Raw genomic sequence first — 22,362 nt, 5'->3', positions numbered from 1 at the left:
TATTTTTCACACTGCTTGCCCTCGTCACTTTCTCCAAAGATTGTGAAGACCATCTTTGCTTCAAGGAGCCTCTCTTCGGGCTTTTTATGAAGAGGAGATATCTTGTCCTCACTCGAGTATATTACTCGAAAGAAGCGAGTATACAAATGTGTATACATATACAAACCCCGTTTCCATATGAGTTGGGAAATTGTGTTAGATGTAAATATAAACGGAATACAATGATTTGCAAATCCTTTTCAACCCATATTCAGTTGAATGCACTACAAAGACAAGATATTTGATGATCAAACTCATAAACTTTTTTGCAAATAATAATTAATTTAGAATTTCATGGCTGCAACACGTGCCAAAGTAGTTGGGAAAGGGCATGTTCACCACTGTGTTACATGGCCTTTCCTTTTAACAACACTCAGTAAACGTTTGGGAACTGAGGAGACACATTTTTTAAGCTTCTCAGGTGGAATTCTTTCCCATTCTTGCTTGATGTACAGCTTAAGTTGTTCAACAGTCCGGGGGTCTCCGTTGTGGTATTTTAGGCTTCATAATGTGCCACACATTTTCAATGGGAGACAGGTCTGGACTACAGGCAGGCCAGTCTAGTACCCGCACTCTTTTACTATGAAGCCACGTTGATGTAACACGTGGCTTGGCATTGTCTTGCTGAAATAAGCAGGGGCGTCCATGGTAACGTTGCTTGGATGGCAACATATGTTGCTCCAAAACCTATATGTACCTTTCAGCATTAATGGTGCCTTCACAGATGTGTAACTAACCCATGTCTTGAGCATTAATACACCCCCATACCATCACAGATGCTGGCTTTTCAACTTTGCGCCTATAACAATCCGGATGGTTCTTTTCATCTTTGGTCCAGAAGACACGACGTCCACAGTTTCCAAAAACAATTTGAAATGTGGACTCGTCAGACCACAGAACACTTTTCCACTTTGTATCAGTCCATCTTAGATGAGCTCAGGCCCAGCGAAGCCGACGGCGTTTCTGGGTGTTGTTGATAAACGGTTTTCGCCTTGCATAGAAGAGTTTTAACTTGCACTTACAGATGTAGCGACCAACTGTAGTTACTGACAGTGGGTTTCTGAAGTGTTCCTGAGCCCATGTGGTGATATCCTTTACACACTGATGTCGCTTGTTGATGCAGTACAGCCTGAGGGATCGAAGGTCACGGGCTTAGCTGCTTACGTGCAGTGATTTCTCCAGATTCTCTGAACCCTTTGATGATATTACGGACCGTAGATGGTGAAATCCCTAAAATCCTTGCAATAGCTGGTTGAGAAAAGTTTTTCTTAAACTGTTCAACAATTTGCTCACACATTTGTTGACAAAGTGGTGACCCTCGCCCCATCCTTGTTTGTGAATGACTGAGCATTTCATGGAATCTACTTTTATACCCAATCATGGCACCCACCTGTTCCCAATTTGCCTGTTCACCTGTGGGATGTTCCAAATAAGTGTTTGATGAGCATTCTTCCACTTTATCAGTATTTATTGCCACCTTTCCCAACTTCTTTGTCACGTGTTGCTGGCATCAAATTCTAAAGTTAATGATTATTTGCACAAAAAAAAAAAGTTTATCAGTTTGATCATCAAATATGTTGTCTTTGTAGCATATTCAACTGAATATGGGTTGAAAATGATTTGCAAATCATTGTATTCCGTTTATATTTACATCTAACACAATTTCCCAACTCATGTGGAAACGGGTTTGTATATACACATATATACATATATTAATTTATGTGTATTTATATGTGTATATATATTTATATATATACAGTATGTGTATACATATATGTATATGTGCATGTGTATATCAGGGTATCCGCGGGGTCTTAAAAAGTCTAAAAAAGTCTTAAATCCAATAATTTGAATTTAAGGCCTTAAAATGTCTCAAATTCTCCTTAAGTGTGAAGTGAATTATATTTATATAGCGCTTTTCTCTAGTGACTCAAAGCGCTTTTACATAGTGAAACCCAATATCTAAGTTACATTTAAACCAGTGTGGGTGGCACTGGCAGCAGGTGGGTAAAGTGTCTTGCCCAAGGACACAACGGCAGTGACTAGGATGGCGGAAGCGGGGATCGAACCTGGAACCCTCAAGTTGCTGGCATGGCCACTCTACCAGCCGAGCTATACCGCCCCTTAAATCTCATAAAAGGTCTTAAATACGATTTTGAAAGTTCTTGAAAATCTATTGACGTTACTTTTATCTAAAACTTGCAAAAACTTCAGTCTCGCTTGTTTTGATTTTTGAGGACGCTATAATGTAACTACAAAACGGAACTCAACTAAGCTAACCTGTGCTGACCCGTCAGAATTTTTCGAGCACCACCACCTAAGCATATTAGCGGAGAAAACTAAACCAAAGCCCACAGTGAAGCCAAAGGACTTGCATAAGATGGGTAAGTACAAGATTTGTGTCTCCTTAAAGATCAATTTAATGCATGGATGGAAACGTATAAAGTGTTTAGTACCCAGATGTGCAGCCATGGAGGAGGGAAGTGTTTGTAAACATGTCACCTCCCATTACTTCCTGTAACAGTCGACATTAGACTTTGCAGGTGAGCAAAACATTTTGTATTCATTTATTTATTTTTTTGCACCTGTGAAGTCGCAAATCTAAATCCCGTTTTTACGGGGGGGTTTTTGTCCAACAGGATCGGCGCTGGGCTGCGCTGAGCAAGTGCCCAACGAGCACGGCACCTGGCTCTACGGGCGAGGCGGCTGGTGCGATGGACTTCAGGTCGATGCCTGGAGGGTCGACGTCACCCAGCAGGTCAGCGCCTTTACGACAGAATTAAAACAAATGTAAATATTTAGCATATTTACTAAGGAGTCATAAAAAAATATGTTTCAATTAATTGCGATTCTTTATCGATTCAATAAAATCAAAAATCGATTAAAAAAATAATTTTACAAAATGTTTATATATATATATATATATATATATATATATATATATATATATATATATATATATATATATATATATATATATATATATATATAAAAATTTATGACTCTAAGGAGTCATAAAAACAAAAATTAAATTAATTGCGATTCTTTATCGATTCAATAAAATCAAAAATCGATTAAAAAAATACTTTTACAAAATGTGTATATATATGTATATATATATATATGTCTTAATTAGATTTCTCTACAGGCCTGTTTCATGAGGGGTTTCCCTCAATCATCAGGAGATTTTTAATTTTTTTTAATTTTTTAATTTTATTTTTTTTCAATCTCCTGATGATTAGGGAAACCCCTCGTGAAACAGGCCTGTAGAGATGAAACAGGGGTTAGTGCATGTGCCTGACAATATGAAGGTCCTGGGTAGAGATGTCCGATAATATCGGCCGATAAATGCTTAAAAATGTAATATCGGAAATCATCGGGATCGTTTTTTTTTTATTATCGGTATCGTTTTTTTGTTTTTTTTATTATTAAATCAACATAAAAAACACATACACTTACAATCAGTGCACCAACCCAAAAAACCTCCCTCCCCCATTTACACTCATTCACACTCATTCACACAAAAGGGTTGTTTCTTTCTGTTATTAATATTCTGGTTCCTACATTATATATCAATATACCGTAATTTCCGGACTATAAGCCGCTACTTTTTCCCCTCGTTCTGGTCCCTGCGGCTTATACAACGGTGCGGCTTATTTACGGCCTGTTCTTCTCCGACACCGACGAAGAGGATTTCGGTGGTTTTAGTACGCAGGAGGAAGACGATGACACAATGATTAAAGACTGACTTTTCATATACCGGTAGGCTGGTTATTTTGATAACGTACAGGCGAGCACTTTGTATTACTTTGCACCGTTGTATTATTTGTACTCTGCACGAATGCTGTTCGCCATGTCAAAGATGTGAAAGTTTGATTGAATGATTGAAAGATTTATTGTTAATAAATGGGAGGCTTTGCGTTCCCAAACAGTCATCTCTGTCCCGACAATCCCCTCCGTGGTAGCAGGAACCCCTATATACTACGGTAATTACACATCAAAACCCTGCGGCTTATAGTCAGGTGCGGCTTATATATGGAGCAATCTGTATTTTCCCCTAAATTTAGCTGGTGCGGCTTATAGTCAGGAAATTACGGTATATCAATACAGTATGCAAGGGATACAGTCTGTAAGCACACATGGTTGTGCGTGCTGCTGGTCCACTAATAGTACTAACCTTCAACAGTTAATTTTACTCATTTTCATTAATTAGTAGTTTCTATGTAACTGTTTTTATATTGTTTTACTTTCTTTTTTATTCAAGAAAATGTTTTTAATTTATTTATCTTATTTTATTTTATTAATTTTTTTTAAAATGACCTTATCTTCACCATACCTGGTTGTCCAAATTAGGCATAATAATGTGTTAATTCCACGATTGTATATATCAGAATCAGTTGATATCGGTATCGTTAATTAAGAGTTGGACAATATCGGATATCTGCAAAAAGCCATTATCGGACATCCCTAGTCCTGGGTTCGATCCCCGGGCTCGGGGTCTTTCTCCGTGGAGTTTGCATGTTCTCCCCGTGACTGCGTGGAGGCAAGTGTTTGTAAACATGGCGGTGAAAGTGGAATGGAATGATAATGTAAATAATAATGCGTGCCACGCATTAATATCCCTTAGCCACGCAATAGAGGCTAAGAGATATTAATGCGTGATAATATTATTTATCATTATTATAATATTATTGTCATTTCCATTAAGAAAGTGTTGACTATTGTTATTTTTTCCCCCTGGTCTTTAGTATTCCCTTTTTTAGTTTGTCGCGTACCACGTTTGCTGCCGGCGTTGGCATCTTTTTATTTTTTTCTTCTTCTTCTGTTGTGGTGTGCTGTGTCACGCCAAATTTCTTCCCCCCACAAAATCTCCCCCCCCCTCCCATTTACTTCTGTGGTCATGTTTCCTCTTACGTCATTGACAGCAATCGATAGCATTTCGGCTTTGACTGCCCGTCGCTGGAAGGATACTTCGTCTTTGACAGCTGCTGGAATCTGAAGAAATCGTTTATTGGTTTTTTTTGTACAGGCGCGAAACAGGACAGTCACGTGCCGGTTAAGGACCCCCGGCAACTTTGTGACTTTATTGGACGCAGCCCCGGAAGTAAATGGGGGTACAGTAGTACTGTAGATGCTTTTTCTCGCTTTGCTCAATTCTCACAGCCGAAAAAAAAAACATTGCCAAAGTTAACCATTTAGCTTTAGCATATTGTTGTGCGTTCCTCTACCGATGTTGATGTTACATGAAAACACTTGATATGAAGCACACTTCACCTCTTGCAAGAAAACGCTTCTATGGCAAATCTGAAAATTGGCTGTTACGATGTTTGCTAATATTCTTTTCAATTAGTTTACACTAGAGAAGCTCCTGGTGTATTTAGTTAGTTTAACCATTTTGTTTTCCAATGTGAAAGAGCAGTGAATGAATCCATATACTTAAAATTCATTCTGGACCTCTGATTTTACTTTGTCGTATTTTTGTCCGTATGGATGTGAAATTGTCTTAAATTATTTTCAAGATGGCCTTAAAAAAAGGCTTAAATTTGACATGTTGAAACCTGCAGAAACCCTGGTATATACAAATCCCGTTTCCAATGAGTTGGGAAATTGTGTTAGATGTAAATATAAACGGAATACAATGATTTGCAAATCATTTTCAACCCATATTCAGTTGAATATGCTACAAAGACAATATATTTGATGTTCAAACTGATAAACTTTTTTTTTTTTGCAAATAATCATTAACTTTAGAATTTGATGCCAACAACACGTGACAAAGAAGTTGGGAAAGGTGGCAATAAATACTGATAAAGCTGAGGAATGCTCATCAAACACTTATTTGGAACATCCCACAGGTTAACAGGCAAATTGGGAACAGGTGGGTGCCATGATTGGGTATAAAAGTAGATTCCAAGAAATGCTCAGTCATTCACAAACAAGGATGGGGCGAGGGTCACCACTTTGTCAACAGATGCGTGAGCAAATTGTTGAACAGTTTAAGAAAAACCTTTCTCAACCAGCTATTGCAAGGAATTTAGGGATTTCACCATCTACGGTCCGTAATATCATCAAAGGGTTCAGAGAATCTGGAGAAATCACTGCACGTAAGCAGCTAAGCCCGTAACCTTCGATCCATCAGGCTGTACTGCATCAACAAGCGACATCAGTGTGTAAAGGATATCACCACATGGGCTCAGGAACACTTCAGGAACCCACTGTCAGTAACTACAGTTGGTCGCTACATCTGTAAGTGCAAGTTAAAACTCTCCTATGCAAGGCGCAAACCGTTTATCAACAACACCCAGAAACGCCGTCGGCTTCGCTGGGCCTGAGCTCATCTAAGATGGACTGATACAAAGTGGAAAAGTGTTCTGTGGTCTGACGAGTCCACATTTCAAATTGTTTTTGGAAACTGTGGACGTCGTGTCCTCCGGACCAAAGAGGAAAAGAACCATCCGGACTGTTATAGGCGCAAAGTTGAAAAGCCAGCATCTGTGATGGTATGGGGGTGTATTAGTGCCCAATGCATGGGTAACTTACACATCTGTGAAGGCACCATTAATGCTGAAAGGTACATACAGGTTTTGGAGCAACATATGTTGCCATCCAAGCAACGTTACCATGGACGCCCCTGCTTATTTCAGCAAGACAATGCCAAGCTACGTGTTACATCAACGTGGCTTCATAGTAAAAGAGTGCAGGTACTAGACTGGCCTGCCTGTAGTCCAGACCGGTCTCCCATTGAAAATATGTGCTGCATTATGAAGCCTAAAATACCACAACGGAGACCCCGGACTGTTGAACAACTTAAGCTGTACATCAAGCAAGAATGGGAAAGAATTCCACCTGAGAAGCTTCAAAAATGTGTCTCCTCAGTTCCCAAACGTTTACTGAGTATTGTTAAAAGGAAAGGCCATGTAACACAGTGGTAAAAATGCCCCTGTGCCAACTTTTTTGCAATGTGTTCCTGCCATTAAATTCTAAGTTAATGATTATTTGCAAAAAAAAAAAAAAAAGTTTCTCAGTTCGAACATTAAGTATCTTGTCTTTGCAGTCTATTCAATTGAATATAAGTTGAAAAGGATTCGCAAATCATTGTATTCCGTTTTTATTTACGAATTACACAACGTGCCAACTTCACTGGTATATTTAAATGTGTGTGTGCGTGTGTGTGTGTGTGTATATATATATATATGTAAGGTAGATCACCTCGTCATGGTCATTTGATAAATAACTCGCCTGCTGAAAAAGTGTGGACACCCCTGCTGTAGCTTATAGTAGAGTATAGTTCTAAATTATAAAAATAAGAACCACCATTACATGCTATGTAGACCACAAGGAAGTGTTTTAAATGTAGAACAAACTATATATAATATGACTCCTTTAACAAATGTTTGTACATTTTTGTAGCATTAATGAATAATATTCAAGTTTGAAAATATGCAATTGCATGCAGCATACAAGTTTGTTTTCTGTCAATATGGAAAAAAGGAATATATTTGGTAAGAAATGATAATGTACTTGAGTTTGACACCTGTGACATAGATAATAACAAGGAGTAAGTAATTGATATGCAGCCAAAAATAAGTTATTTTCATATAAATACTCTTTAAAAAAAAAAAAAAAAATTTAAATAAGTGAGTTCAATGCAACAGCAATAGTTCAAAAATAGCTTTATTCTTCAATGACATTACACTTTATTGAAATTAAGATTTAAAAAAATATCAACATGATCGGCTTTACTGAACAGTTAGTGGTTATCAATGAAATGATCGGGTACGTGAGTAGATGACAAAAATATGTTTTTAAAGTTGGAATAAATTGTTAAACATTGTGTTCACATTAGAGTCGGACTTGGTAAAACTGGGTGTTAAAGGACAGTACCATGATAGTTCCTGTTAGACGCGCACGCAGGCTTCCTTACAGCTCTTTTTGCTGTCAAATTGGTTGGTGTTACCTTGACAGCCTCCAAACCAGAACTGAGCGCAGGAGTTGGCCGTGGCGTCATAGTACCACCTCACCACGTAGTCCCGGCACGGCCCCGGGTCTAGAGGCTGACTGCAGCGCTCTGCCATGGAGGTAAGATGTTGTTTTGTTTTTTGTACTCTTTTTAAAACATTTCAACATGTCATCATCGAGCTTCTTTTTGGACAAACTCACGTGGGGATGCAGAAGTCATGGGTGGACGGGACCCCCGTGGGGTCTTCATGGTGGGTGCCACCGGCCCGTTGACTCCAGCCGTGACGGGGTGCTTCGGATCAACGTTCGTTCCTGGTCTAAAAGGTTCCCTGTCAAAGAAAGGCAGTCTTTGGGGTTCCAACGAGGTTCTGTCGTTTGTTTTTGGTCTCTGCGGCGCAGTGGGTTCTCTTTCGGGATGAGATGGAACCGGCTGCAGGGAGACTCCTTGACCGTCCTCACAGATGCGGCTCAACAGATTCTTCTCGAGGGCTGGAACAATTAATCAGCGTCACTAATGATGCTAACTTGGCTGTACTTCAAAATAGCTGACACCCACCTGCTGCTAGCTGCTAACCTACAATTGAACTAAACATTCAAAGAAGCATTCAGTTGTTTATCCAACCTGGATAAAGATTAACCACATGAAAAAATTATGTTGTCAACATTATCACATGTAAGATAATGCCAACGTATAGCAGATAAGGTAATCTAGCACTTTAGCTCACTGTAAGCTAGTGACCGCTAACTAAAGTTGGGACTATGGGTGTTAGCAGATAATGGTTGTTTCTGAGATTTTCAGGATCTGTAGAGCTATTTTTATCTACTTGCTATTCTAGTCTGTGTTTTTTTGCATCATAAGATCTGGCCATTGTCACCTGGCAGTGTTTTGAAGTCGTTGATGAGGTACACGTGGTCTCCGTCTGGTTCCGAAGCCATGAGGTCCAGTTCCTTCTTGAACTCCACAAACAGCGGGTCGCTGGTGTTGACCACACCGATCACAAACATCTCGATGTTACTTGCCCGGGCTTCCCTCACTGCGCTCTCCAGACTGACCGAGTCCCTCTTGTCGGCCTGGCCGTCTGTGATGACGATGGCCACCTTCCTCACCCCGACCCTAGCCGCTCTGAAAAGATGGTTGGCCCGATGGATGGCGCTGCCCGTAAAAGTGCCCTCGCCCAAATAGGTCATGGAGCGCACCGCCGACTTGACCTCGTCCAGGGAGGCCTCCTGGTTGAGGCTGACCACCACCGTGTTGATGTGGCTGTAGAGCACCACGCCTACCCGTGTGGTGCCCCTGCCCACGGAAGCCCGGTCTACGACGGCACTCACAAAGTCTTTGATGACATGGAAGTTGTCCGGGCCCACGCTCTCGGAGCTGTCAATCACAAAGACCAGCTCCAAGGGGCTTTGGCGGCACGTCACCCCGCAATCTGGGACATGAGATAGTCACCTGGACTTTAATCATGGGACAGAAGTAGAAACTATGTCTCAGTGTTACCGACTTACTGCATATTGATCTCACGATTTTGATTATTTCTTCCCTCTGTGAAAGGCAGCAAAGAAAGGTTCTCAGGACTGAGTTGCAAAGCCAAGTATTCAAAAATCACGTTGATCTTTAACTTTGACATTATTTGACTTACCGTAATTCCAGGTTCACCTTTTTGTCCCACTCGTCCCTGTGATTCAAAACAGATAGACCATGAGAGGATGCATTCAGGTTGAGTCCTCAACCATCATTCGCACAGTACATCCTAGGTTTGTAGAGTCAAACCTGTCTATTCCCATATCCATCTATTTCTCCATTCATAACTTGTTTTAAAACAAAATCCAGTACCAAAGGTCCAGAGGCTCCAGGTTCTCCAGCAGACCCACTGTCTCCCTTTTTTCCTCTCTCACCACTGAAGCCTCGGTCCCCCTGCAAGAGCAGAGTAGCATCCATCTAATCAGGCTTAAACCACAGAGTCAAGCTGGCATAGGTATTCTTAAGTATTTCTCAAGGACTTTGGTTAAGGGATTATCAGCAAGATCGTGGTACCTTGTCCCCTTGCAGTCCTAGTCCAGAAGGACCTCTCGGGCCAGGAATCCCCTGGAATCCAGGCTCTCCCTGGAAAGAAAGTCAAAACATTCTGGAGTCTGCACTCTTGCAAAGTGGATCCTGCAGTTTTCATGTGGCAGCTTTACCTTTTGTCCTTGGATACCCTCACCTGGGGGGCCCTGTGGACCGGGAGGGCCTATTGCGCCAATGGAACCCTGCACGAAAAAGTCAAAAGCCTGTCTCTCAAGAGAAATTCAAATCTTTAAGGCTTCAATGCATGATAATCACAATTTAAAAGACTACCTTTGGCCCAAGATGTCCAGTTCCCGGTGGCCCTCCAGGTCCAGGAGTTCCAGGTAGGCCTCTGTCTCCCTGGATGAAATGAAGCGAGTTATCATCCACTCATCATTCTTTGCTACCTCATCCTTACCTTTGGTCCTGGTAGGCCTACTCCATCTGGTCCAGGCTCGCCCGTCAAGCCAGGAGGTCCTGGAAGACCCTAAGGCAAAAGGATGATAACAAGGACCAGCAAAGGCTGGACACTGATAAAGTACATTGGTACTCACTGGAAGGCCTGGACTGCCTTCTCCTTTACCTCCAGACAACCCTGCAGGTCCTGGAAACCCTCTGTCACCCTTTAAAAACAGACCACACTGTCAGAACTTTGTCATCATAGATTATTGAAAGTAATAAGAACTTGAATGCACCTTGGGTCCAGTTATACCCCGGCCTGGCTCACCCACAGCTCCAGCGGAACCTTGCGGACCGGGATCTCCCTAGAGGGACAGCAAGAATGGACGATGCGATGAAACAAACGGGGTTGCACCGCATGTTCTTACCTTGGCACCAGGAATACCCCTCCCTAGTTGTCCTGGTGCACCGGGTGGCCCGATAAATCCAGGATCCCCCTTAACACAAAACACTAATTGGGCTGCATTCCAGAAAAGTATGAAGTGAAAGTTTCTATTCACAACCTCAAAGCAGATCGATGTACCACAACTTCACCAAGTTGCACAACAATGATGGCCTCGTAAACCCTTACCTTTGGTCCCACTGGTCCCGCAGGACCAACGGCACCTGGCTGACCCCTGGTCCCTCTGTCCCCTCTGTCCCCCTGACAAAACATCATGCTAAGTTTTCTCATGCTATTACAATCATAATGATGATTAAAAAACTGTGTGCAAATCTTCACCTTTCCTCCAGGGGCGCCTGTACCAGGACTACCGTCTGGTCCCCTGGACCCCGGGAACCCGATGTCACCCTGACATTCAAAAAAGGAGGGAACCAAAGTAACTTCAAAATATTCGTTAAATACCTTTAATACTGTAACACAGTGAACTTTGATACCTTTTGCCCTGCGACCCCATCCTCTCCTGGCTGACCAGGGATGCCGGGTGGACCCTGGGCTCCCACATCCCCCTAAGAGCATCATAATGTTGTATCAAAGGTTTTGTCTAAAAGTTACCCTTTGGGATGTAATTGTTGTGTGAGTTTGTAGTACAAAGTTACCACACTTACTTTTGGTCCTTGCACTCCCTCGCCTCTCTCACCAGGTGGTCCTGGAACTCCTGAGAATCCCTGATTTCCCTAATTGTCACACAAACACAAACTCTGTTTTGTTTGTATTGCCGCCAGTGTCATTTTCGTCATAGAACACATTAGCGTTGTGGATATTACAACAACTCACGATTCAATTAGTCTCGATTCAAGACTATTCTCGATTTAAATTGATTCTTTTCAATCAGATTAATCACACTTCTGAGTTTGCTAGTGGCGTTTTTGCTAGCGGCTGCCTCTAACACATGTTCTGCTTTTACAAACCCCGTTTCCATATGAGTTGGGAAATTGTGTTGGATGTAAATATAAACGGAATACAATGATTTGCAAATCATTTTCAACCCATATTCAGTTGAATATGCTACAAAGACAACATATTTGATGTTCAAACTGATAAACCTTTATTTTTTTGCAAATAATCATTAACTTTAGAATTTGATGCCAGCAACACGTGACAAAGAAGTTGGGAAAGGTGGCAATAAATACTGATAAAGTTGAGGAATGCTCATCAAACACTTATTTGGAACATCCCACAGGTGTGCAGGCTAATTGGGAACAGGTGGGTGCCATGATTGGGTATAAAAACAGTTTCCCAAAAAATGCTCAGTCATTCACAAACAAGGATGGGGCGAGGTACACCCCTTTGTCCACAACTGCGTGAGCAAATAGTCAAACAGTTTAAGAATAACGTTTCTCAAAGTGCAATTGCAAGAAATTTAGGGATTTCCACATCTACGGTCCATAATATCATCAAAAGTTTCAGAGAATCTGGAAAAATTACTCCACGTAAGCGGCATGGCCGGAAACCAACATTGAATGACCGTGACCTTCGATCCCTCAGACGGCACTGTATCAAAAACCGACATCAATCTCCAAAGGATATCACCACATAGGCTCAGGAACACTTCAGAAAACCACTGTCACTAAATACAGTTTGTCACTACATCTGTAAGTGCAAGTTAAAGCTCTACTATGCAAAGCGAAAGCCATTTATCAACAACATCCAGAAACGCTGCCGGCTTCTCTGGGCCCGAGATCACCTAAGATGGACTGATGCAAAGTGGAAAAGTGTTCTGTGGTCTGACGAGTCCACATTTTAAATTGTTTTTGGAAATATTCAACATCGTGTCAACCGGACCAAAGGGGAAGCGAACCATCCAGACTGTTATCGACGCAAAGTTGAAAAGCCAGCATGTGTGATGGTATGGGGGTGTATTAGTGCCCAAGACATGGGTAACTTACACATCTGTGAAGGCACCATTAATGCTGAAAGGTACATACAGGTTTTGAAACAACATATGCTGCCATCTAAGCGCCATCTTTTTCATGGACGCCCCTGCTTATTTCAGCAAGACAATGCCAAGCCACATTCAGCACCTGTTACAACAGCGTGGCTTCGTAAAAAAAGAGTGCGGGTACTTTCCTGGCCCGTCTGCAGTCCAGACCTGTCTCCCATCGAAAATGTGTGGCGCATTATGAAGCGTAAAATACGACAGCGGAGACCCCGGACTGTTGAACGACTGAAGCTCTACATAAAACAAGAATGGGAAAGAGTTCCACTTTCAAAGCTTCAACAATTAGTTTCAATCAATCAATCAATCAATGTTTATTTATATAGCCCTAAATAAAGTTTCCTCAGTTCCCAATCGTTTATTGAGTGTTGTTAAAGGAAAAGGTGATGTAACACAGTGGTGAACATGCCCTTTCCCAACTACTTTGGCACGTGTTGCAGCCATGAAATTCTAAGTTAATTATTATTTGCAAAAAATAAATAAAAATTATGAGTTTGAACATCAAATATCTTGTCTTTGTAGTGCATTCAATTGAATATGGGTTGAAAAGGATTTGCAAATCATTGTATTCCGTTTATATTTACATCTAACACAATTTCCCAACTCATATGGAAACAGGGTTTGTAGATGGTATTTTAATCTTGTGCTTTGATGAGGGTATTATCCGCTGGAGTAGATGCAAATTACCTTGGTTTTATCTAAAGTGTATTTTCTGTCACGACTTGTGGCTCAGGTAATGTCTAGTCTACGTTTTTGGGTGTATTTTCTGTTTTCTGGCTTTATTTCCCGTTTAGCGCTCCTATTTTGGTTTCCACTTCCTGTGTGTGTCTTCCTGCACCGTTTCCCTCTGATGATTGATCAGAAGACTCACCTATTTCTGATCGCTAACCAGAGAGCTTTATAAGCCAGCTTCACTCCTTAGTGGGAGCTAGATCATTCTGTTACGTCTCGGCATTGTGGATACTCGAGCGGAAGTGCAGGTAAGAATGTCTTTGATTCTTAAATTGATTCCTTAAGTGTTGCATTGATGCTAAATATTGGCGTTCCATTTGCTCACTGCATGCTAGCCTGCCCAGTGTGCTTCTTGTGCGCTCCTGTGCTGCACGATTCCTTTTTTGTCTTTTAGAATCAGACATTCTTACCTGCACGTCGTCTCAAGTCTCCGCAACTCTACAATGCCGAGGTGTAACAGAATAATCCAGAGCCCACCAAGAAGCGAGGCTGGCTTATAAAGCTCTCTAATTAGTGCTCAGCAGCAGGTGAGTCTCCTGATCACTAATCAGAGGCAAGGGAGGGAAACGGCGGTCAGCGGTAGTGGTCGAGTCACTGCAGGTCGCCACACTTAGGAAGTGAAAACCAAAAAAGGAGCGCTAAACAGGAAATAAAGCGAAAACACAGGAATGGTAAATGGGTTATACTTGTATAGCGCTTTTCTACCTTCAAGGTACTCAAAGCGCTTTGACACTATTTCCACATTCACCCATTCACACACTGATGGCGGGAGCTGCCATGCTAGGCCCTAACTGTCAGGTTCAAACACTGATGACATCTATTAAACAAACAGAGACAGAATTCAATTTGGACTCAATATTGAGGAGAGTCGTCTGTACACTGTACCCTTGTACAGCATCTCAGCACGCTATGCCAAAAGACTGCACGCCTCCTTCTTTTATTTTGGACCCTCCCTGACCACATGGCCACCGCTGTTTCCAAAGGACAAAGGTCGCAAAAAGTTCACAGAAAAGGTCTTAAACAATTCACTGAAAAGGTCCGTTCAAAAAGACGTTCGTAAACCAGTTCAAAAAGGAGGTTCAAAAAGAGGTCGTCTGGATATTGGGCAGATCCTGTCTTCTCTACGCTTTGAAGTATCTTTCTGTTGATTACCATACATGAAAGAACACAGGAACACCTTCATCTTGCTTTCCCCCCCCTACACAGTGGAGTTTTACGAGCCTTACTCTTGGTAGGTTTCAAAGACAGCTTTAGTCTTCACACCAGACCCTCAATGTAACACAAAGTTTTTGTGATCATTTAGAAACAATTATTCTAACACTAACCATGACCCATCAGGAGCAGGGGTGAAGTGTCTTGCTCAGGGACACAACGGACGTGACGAGGTTGGTAGAAGGTGGGGATTGAACCAGGAACCCTCAGGTTGCTGGCACGGCCTAACCTGTGGCCACAGGTGGTGACATTTTTCCCTGTCGTTTGCACCGACCTGATCACAAACTGTATAACGATCCAACGCCTTTTGGATAACCGTCCGCAATTAAGAGAAAGTAGTATGTGTGGTCAAAATAAATTGCTTGACTTATCTGCGTTTATACATGATATATAAATAACAAAATTTTGATTAATCACGTGTCTTACCATGTTAAATTTGACAGCCCTAAAAATTTAGTATATACATTTAAAAAATATGTTTTGTTTTTTTACAAAACACTAAAAAGTGTGAAAATTGGGCTAAAACATTTATTTTTAAAAATTGATTCCGATTTTGAATCGGTTCAGAATCGTGATAAATAAAAATTGCAATTTGTTCGTGTGGAAGAGTTGCTCTTCCGGGTTCTTCAGACCACCAATCACGGACATGACAGCTTCGTTCATAGTTCTGAACAATGATTTATTTTTCAATATGCGTCTCTTTTTGTGTTTTTCAGCCATCGTCTCTGAGTCAGTCTCGCTCGCTCTCTAACTTCCTTCGCCTCTCCGGCTTTTAACAGAGCGACAGGTGATTAGATAATCAGACCCAGGTGGGCCATCTACGCACCTGTCGCTAATCTCGAAACCGGTCGGGGCACACCCCGCTTCGCTGCAGGTCTGCAGGCCACGCCCCCCCACAGTCCAGCACCCCTAATATTAATGTGTTTATTTTAAAAGGTGAAATAAGTCAAAGGTGATATTTGATATGTGTTTTGATTTGACATATCACTACTTCACTTTTCAATGGAAACTGAAACGTATCTCATCGTGCTCACATCATGAAGGCGTCCGCGTGAGCGTTTTGATTGACAGGGACACCCTTTTCCAATCTGCATATTTGTGCCCGCAAGCATGCGGTGATTATGCGTCTATGATGAGGCATTTCCATGCAATCAAAGAGCTAAACAGCTGAACGTCCATCACGATTAGCAGCTTCGTTTGCGCTTCATCAGGCAGTTAATGAGAGTCTGCTTCTTCCCTATACCTTAGGTCCTGGTAATCCCACACCTGGACCTCCTCTGGGGCCTGTGGGACCTGCTGGGCCGTGGTCACCCTATAGGAAAAGACACCAAAAAGTGCAGGTAAGAGATTTTGATATTTAATGTTGAGATTTTTCTTTGTTTACGTCACCTTTTCCCCTTGGTGTCCAACACCTGGAGAACCAACTGGACCATGTTGGCCAGGTGGACCTAGGCCGCCCTGAAATAAATATATTGTCAAACAGACAGTATTCTGGTCTGCCAGGAAAGCTTAGGAAACCTAAACAATAAATATGTGACAGTACCTTGTCACCTTTGAACCCGATACCAGGCAGCCCACGATTCCCCCGTGGTCCTTCAAATCCTCGGTCACCCTAACATGTAAAGAAAAAGGAAATATAAAATACATATTAACTACTGCTAGTAGTATTATACACACCCCAGAACCAGTGAAGTTGGCACGTTGTGTAAATCGTAACTAAAAACAGAATACAATGATTTTCAAATCCTTTTCAACTTATGTTCAATTGAATAGACTACAAAGACAAGATATTTAATGATCATGTTTATTTAATGTTAATGTTATATTCAATTGAATAGACTGCAAAGACAAGATACTTATCGTTCAAACTGGTAAACGTTATTTTTTGCAAATATTAGCTCATTTGGAATTATTTAATTTTTAATTATTTAATGTTCATGTTTATTATATTATTTATTTTGAATTATTTAATTTTGAATTATTTAATGTTCATGTTTATTTAATGTTAATGTTATATTCAATTGAATAGACTGCAAAGACAAGATACTTAACGTTCAAACTGGTAAACGTTGTTATTTTTTGCAAATATTAGCTCATTTGGAATTATTTAATTTGGAATTATTTAATGTTCATGTTTATTATTATTATATTATTTATTTGGAATTATTTAATTTGGAATTATTTCATATTCATGTTTATTTAATGTTAATGTTATATTCAATTGAATAGACTGCAAAGACAAGATACTTAATGTTCAAACTGGTAAACTTTGTTATTTTTTGCAAATATTAGCTCATTTGGAATTATTTAATTTGGAATTACATAATGTTTATGTTTATTATTATTGTATTATTTATTTGGAATTATTTGATTTGGAATTATTTAATGTTCATGTTTATTTGATGTTAATGTTATATTCAATTGAATAGACTGCAAAGACAAGATACTTAACGTTCAAACTGGTAAACTTTGTTATTTTTTGCAAATATTAGCTCATTTGGAATTATTTAATTTTGAATTATTTAATGTTCATGTTTATTATTATTATATTATTTATTTGGAATTATTTAATTTGGAATTATTTCATGTTCATGTTTATTTAATGTTCATGTTATATTCAATTGAATTGACTGCAAAGACAAGATACTTAACGTTCAAACTGGTAAACTTTGTTATTTTTTACACATATTAGCTCATTTGGAATTTGATGCCTGCAACATGTTTAAAAAAAGCTGGCACAAGTGGCAAAAAAGACTGAGAAAGTTGAGGAATGCTCATCAAACACTTATTTGGAACATCCCACGGGTGAACAGGCTAATTGGGAACAGGTGGGTGCCGTGATTGGATATAAAAGTAGCTTCCATGGAATGCTCAGTCATTCACAACAAGGATGGGGCGAGGGTCACCACTTTGTCAACAAATGCGTGAGCGAATTGTCGAACAGTTTAAGAACAACATTTCTCAACCAGCTATTGCAAGGAATTTAGGGATTTCACCATCTACGGTCCGTAATATCATCAAAAGGTTGAGAATCTGGAGTAATCACTCCACGTAACATTGAATGCCCGTTACCTTCGATCCCTGCATCAAAAACCGACATCAGTGTCTAAAGGATATCACCACATGGGCTCAGGAACACTTCAGAAAACCACTGTCAGTAACTACAGTTGGTCGCTACATCTGTAAGTGCAAGTTAAAACTCTACTATGCAAAGCAAAAGACATTTATCAACAACACCCAGAAACGGCGCCGGCTTCGCTGGGCCCGAGCTTATTTAAGATGGACTGATGCAAAGTGTAAGAGTGTTCTGTGGTCTGACGAGTCCACATTTCAGAGTGTTTTTGGAAACTGTGAATGTCGTGTTAGTGTGCAATAGTAATCTTGTTTTTGACGGCGCAAATGATCAAAATAACTACAGTAATGAATACAATCGCGCCTCGACGGTCCTACAGAGTTCATTGCAGGATTCAGTTGGAGCCACCATAAAAGCTTTATAAAGTATCCAGGCAATATTTTACATTGAAATGTTGTCCCCAGGTGGACAGATGTCTACAAAGCTAAATATATCGTGTGGTATACCCCAGGGATGAATACTAGGACCAAAAATGTTAAATCTCTATATAAATGACATTTGTAAAGTTAGACTTCAAGTTAGTATTATTATTTGCAGACGACACAACTGCGTTTTGTTCAGGAGAAAACACAAATATGCCAATAAAAATAATAACAGAAGAAATTAAAAAATGCAAAAGATGGCTTGACAAAAACAGACTATCCTTAAACCTCAGTAAAACTAAATTAATGCTATTCGGTAACAGTAGAAGAGAAATTAAAAAAACATACAGAAAGGGTAAAATACATTATATTTAGAGGGTGTAATAATAAATGATTAAATGAACCTCATATAAAAAATATAAAACGTAAGGTGGCAAGAAATATTTCAATAATGAATAAAGCAAAATATGTTGTGGACCAAAAATCACTTCATATTCTCTACTGCTCGCTAGTGTTACCATATCTGAGTCATTGTGTAGAAATATGGAGAAACAACTACAAAAGTACTTTTCATTCACTAACGGTGTTACAAAAAAGATCAATTAGAATAATACATAATGTTGGATATCGAGAACATACAAACCTTTTATTTATTGAATCAAAAATACTGAAATTCACCGATTTGGTGCATTTGCAAACAGCTAAAATGATGTACAAAGCAAACTCTAACTATAAGAATGTACAACATTTCTTCTCAACGAAATAAGAGAAATATAACCTTAGAGGAAAATGTAATTTAAAACATTTGTATGCACGTACAACACTTAAAACTTTTAATACATCTGTATGTGGGAATAAATTATGTAATGTTAAGTAAAAAAATCAAACTGTACTAATATAATCCAATTCAAGAAACTGTTCAAACTAAAAGTACAAGGAAAAATAATCATGATAAACATCTTCAACATTAATAAAAAATTAGATATCTCTTCATCTCATAAACATTTATTGATTGATTGATTGATAATGTGAACCATAGATTACTTAACTATTTGATAATGAAGTACTTACTCATTTGTCTATGTATTTATTTCCTCATCCATCCATTCATTTCCTACCGCTTGTCCCTGGGAGCCTATCTCAGCTGCATTTGGGCGGAAGGCGGGGTACACCCTGGACAAGTCGCCACCTCATCGCAGGGCCAACACAGATAGACAGACAACATTCACACTCACATTCACACACTAGGTCCAATTTAGTGTTGCCAATCAACCTATCCCCAGGTGCATGTCTTTGGAGGTGGGAGGAAGCCGGAGTACCCGGAGGGAACCCACGCAGTCACGGGGAGAACATGCAAACTCCACATGTATTTCTTTATTCACAGTTGAGTGCAAATACATGTGTTAAAAACTGCCATGATACAAAAAGGGGTAGGAATAAATAAGCTCTCCTTCCTCCTACTCCTTTTCAGACATGCTGTAATGAGAATCTGGATATATGTGATATATTGCATTTTCGTAATTGTATGCATGTTGGAAATAAACTAACACCATAACCATAACAGGGGACAACATTTCAATGTAAAATATTGCCTGGACACTTTATAAAGTTTTCATGGTGGCTCCAACTGAATCCTGCAAGGAACTCTGTTGGACCGTCGTGGCGCGATTGTATTCATTACTGTAGTTATTTTGATCATTTGTGCTGTCAGAAACAAGATTATTATTGAGCACTAATACACCCCCATACCATCGCAGATGCTGGCTTTTGTACTTTGCGCCTATAACAATCTGGATGGTTATTTTCCTTTTTGTTCCGGAGGTCACGACGTCCACAGTGTCCAAAAACAATTTGAAATGTGGACTCGTCAGACCACAGAACACTTTTCCACTTTGTATTAGTCCATCTTAGATGAGCTCGGGCCCAGTGAAGCCGGCGGCGTTTTTGGGTGTTGTTGATAAATGGCTTTGGCTTTGCATAGTAGAGTTTTAACTTGCACTTACAGATGTAGCGACCAACTGTAGCTACTGACAGTGGTTTTCTGAAGTGTTCCTGAGCGCATGTGGTGATATCCTTTACACACTAATGTTGCTTTTTGATGCAGTACCGCCTGAGGGATTCAAGGTCACGGGCATTCAATGTTACGTGGAGTGATTTCTCCAGATTCTCTGAACCTTTTGATGATATTACGGACCGTAGATGGTGAAATCCCTAAATTCCTTGCAATAGCTGGTTGAGAAATGTTGTTCTTAAACTGTTCGACAATTTACTCACACATTTTTTCACAAAGTGGTGACCCTCGCCCCATCCTTGTTTGTGAATGACTGAGCATTCCATGGAAGCTGCTTTTATACCCAATTATGGCACCCACCTGTTCCCAATTAGCCTGTTCACCTGTGGGATGTTCCAAATAAGTGTTTGATGAGCATTCCTCAACTTTCTCAGTCTTTTTTGCCACTTGTGCCAGCTTTTTTGAAACATGTTGCAGGCACCAAATTCCAAATGAGCTAATATTTGCAAAAAAATAGCAAAGTTTACCAGTTTGAACGTTAAGTATCTTGTCTTTGCAGTCTATTCAATTGAATATAACATTAACATTAAATAAACATGAACATTAAATAATTCAAAATTAAATAATTTCAATTTAAATAATTCCAAATTAAATAATTCCAAATAAATAATACAATAATAATAAACATGAACATTAAATAATTCCAAATTAAATAACTCCAAATTAAATAATTCCAAATGAGTTAATATTTGCAAAAAATAACAGTTTACCAGTTTGAATGTTAAGTATCTTGTCTTTGTAGTCTATTCAATTGAATATAACATTAACATTAAATAAACATGATCATTAAATAATTCCATATTAAATAATTCCAAAATAACTAATTCTAAATTAAAATATTCCAAATAAATAATATAATAATAATAAAAATGAACATTAAATAATTCCAAATTAAATAACTCCAAATTAGATAATTCCAAATGAGCTGATATTTGCAAAAAATAACAAAGTTTACCAGTTCGAACGTTAAGTATCTTGTCTTTGCAGTCTAATCAATTGAATATAGGTTGAAAAGGATTTGCAAATCATATATGTAAAGAACTCTGCTAGTAAATAAAGTACAGTGTTTTACATGTTTACAAATCACAAAAAAAAAAAAAGATGAATGTCTGCAAACTGACCACTCACCTTTGGTCCTGCGAGACCTTCTCCAGGCGCTCCCGGGTTGCCTCGTGGTCCAGGTTGCCCAAGAGACCCCTGAAACAAGCACACCGCATTAAATCGATCCATTAAGTACTCAAGCACAGACGTGTTCTTAAAAGTGTGGGCAAGGCGGCACAAAGTGGCGGCGTGTTAAAGTTACTTTGAAGAGGCTGCATGTCATTAATCCTCCATTTCTGTGAATGCGCAACAGTGTGTCATATTTTCTTTTACTACTTGGCCAACAAAACACAGCAGATGCTTTTTCTATCGTTGACTGCTAAATGTGTTTACTGTACTGTAAGGGCCTGATCTACTAAACAGCGTGTGCAAACTATAAAATTGAGTTCACTAATAGTGGGTGTGTTTTTGCGTGTACTACACGACTTTCACCACGGAAACACTCATTGGACAAATTTCACCACATCTAGTGTGTGTGTGACAATCATTGGTACTTTAATCTTTAATCTTTAATTTAATTTACTTCACATTCATGTTATCATGCTTCTATAGTAGCTACCTGTGGCGTTTTCCTAAGTTTTAAGAAACTTTTTACGGGCATTTTAGAGGCAATCCTGCAGTCTAAAACCAAACCAGCATTTTAGCGTGCTGAAGTTGCACCCTAGAAGATGCTGGCACTAACTACAAGCGTGCGCTGGAATTTTCCAGATGCAAGAAAATGCATATGGCTAGAATTTTTTTTTTCATATACAGTATATGAAACAACGAAAAACATAAAAAAACGCCATCAGCCACCAAAACATGCTTTAAACAGCCCCTTAAACTAGAACTCCCGAAGGGCAGCCATTTGGCTTTTCAAACTACCACAG

At 39.7% G+C, this 22,362-nt stretch overlaps 1 protein-coding gene across 1 annotated transcript; it reads right to left on the bottom strand.

The window, feature by feature from the left end:
* Nucleotides 1-7,707: 7,707 nt before the first annotated feature.
* LOC133659640 (collagen alpha-1(XXVIII) chain-like) lies at nt 7,708-21,622 on the bottom strand. The gene is made up of 21 exons (XM_062062222.1): nt 21,521-21,622; nt 16,370-16,438; nt 16,216-16,284; nt 16,070-16,138; nt 11,552-11,620; nt 11,381-11,452; nt 11,226-11,294; nt 11,076-11,147; nt 10,873-10,941; nt 10,741-10,809; nt 10,600-10,668; nt 10,464-10,532; nt 10,337-10,405; nt 10,180-10,248; nt 10,034-10,102; nt 9,833-9,913; nt 9,639-9,674; nt 9,505-9,541; nt 8,874-9,428; nt 8,200-8,487; nt 7,708-8,107 (listed from the first exon to the last, which is right to left on the bottom strand). Exons 1-21 carry the CDS (start codon nt 21,620-21,622, stop codon nt 7,938-7,940), a joined length of 2,241 nt encoding a protein of 746 aa, XP_061918206.1. The 3' UTR covers nt 7,708-7,937.
* Between the last annotated feature and the right edge of the window lie 740 nt (nt 21,623-22,362).

This window comes from Entelurus aequoreus, linkage group LG11 (genome assembly GCF_033978785.1).
Source record: "Entelurus aequoreus isolate RoL-2023_Sb linkage group LG11, RoL_Eaeq_v1.1, whole genome shotgun sequence".
NCBI lineage: Eukaryota > Metazoa > Chordata > Actinopteri > Syngnathiformes > Syngnathidae > Entelurus > Entelurus aequoreus.
Note: the sequence above shows the minus strand (reverse complement) of the source record. Positions and strands in the feature narration are given on the sequence as shown.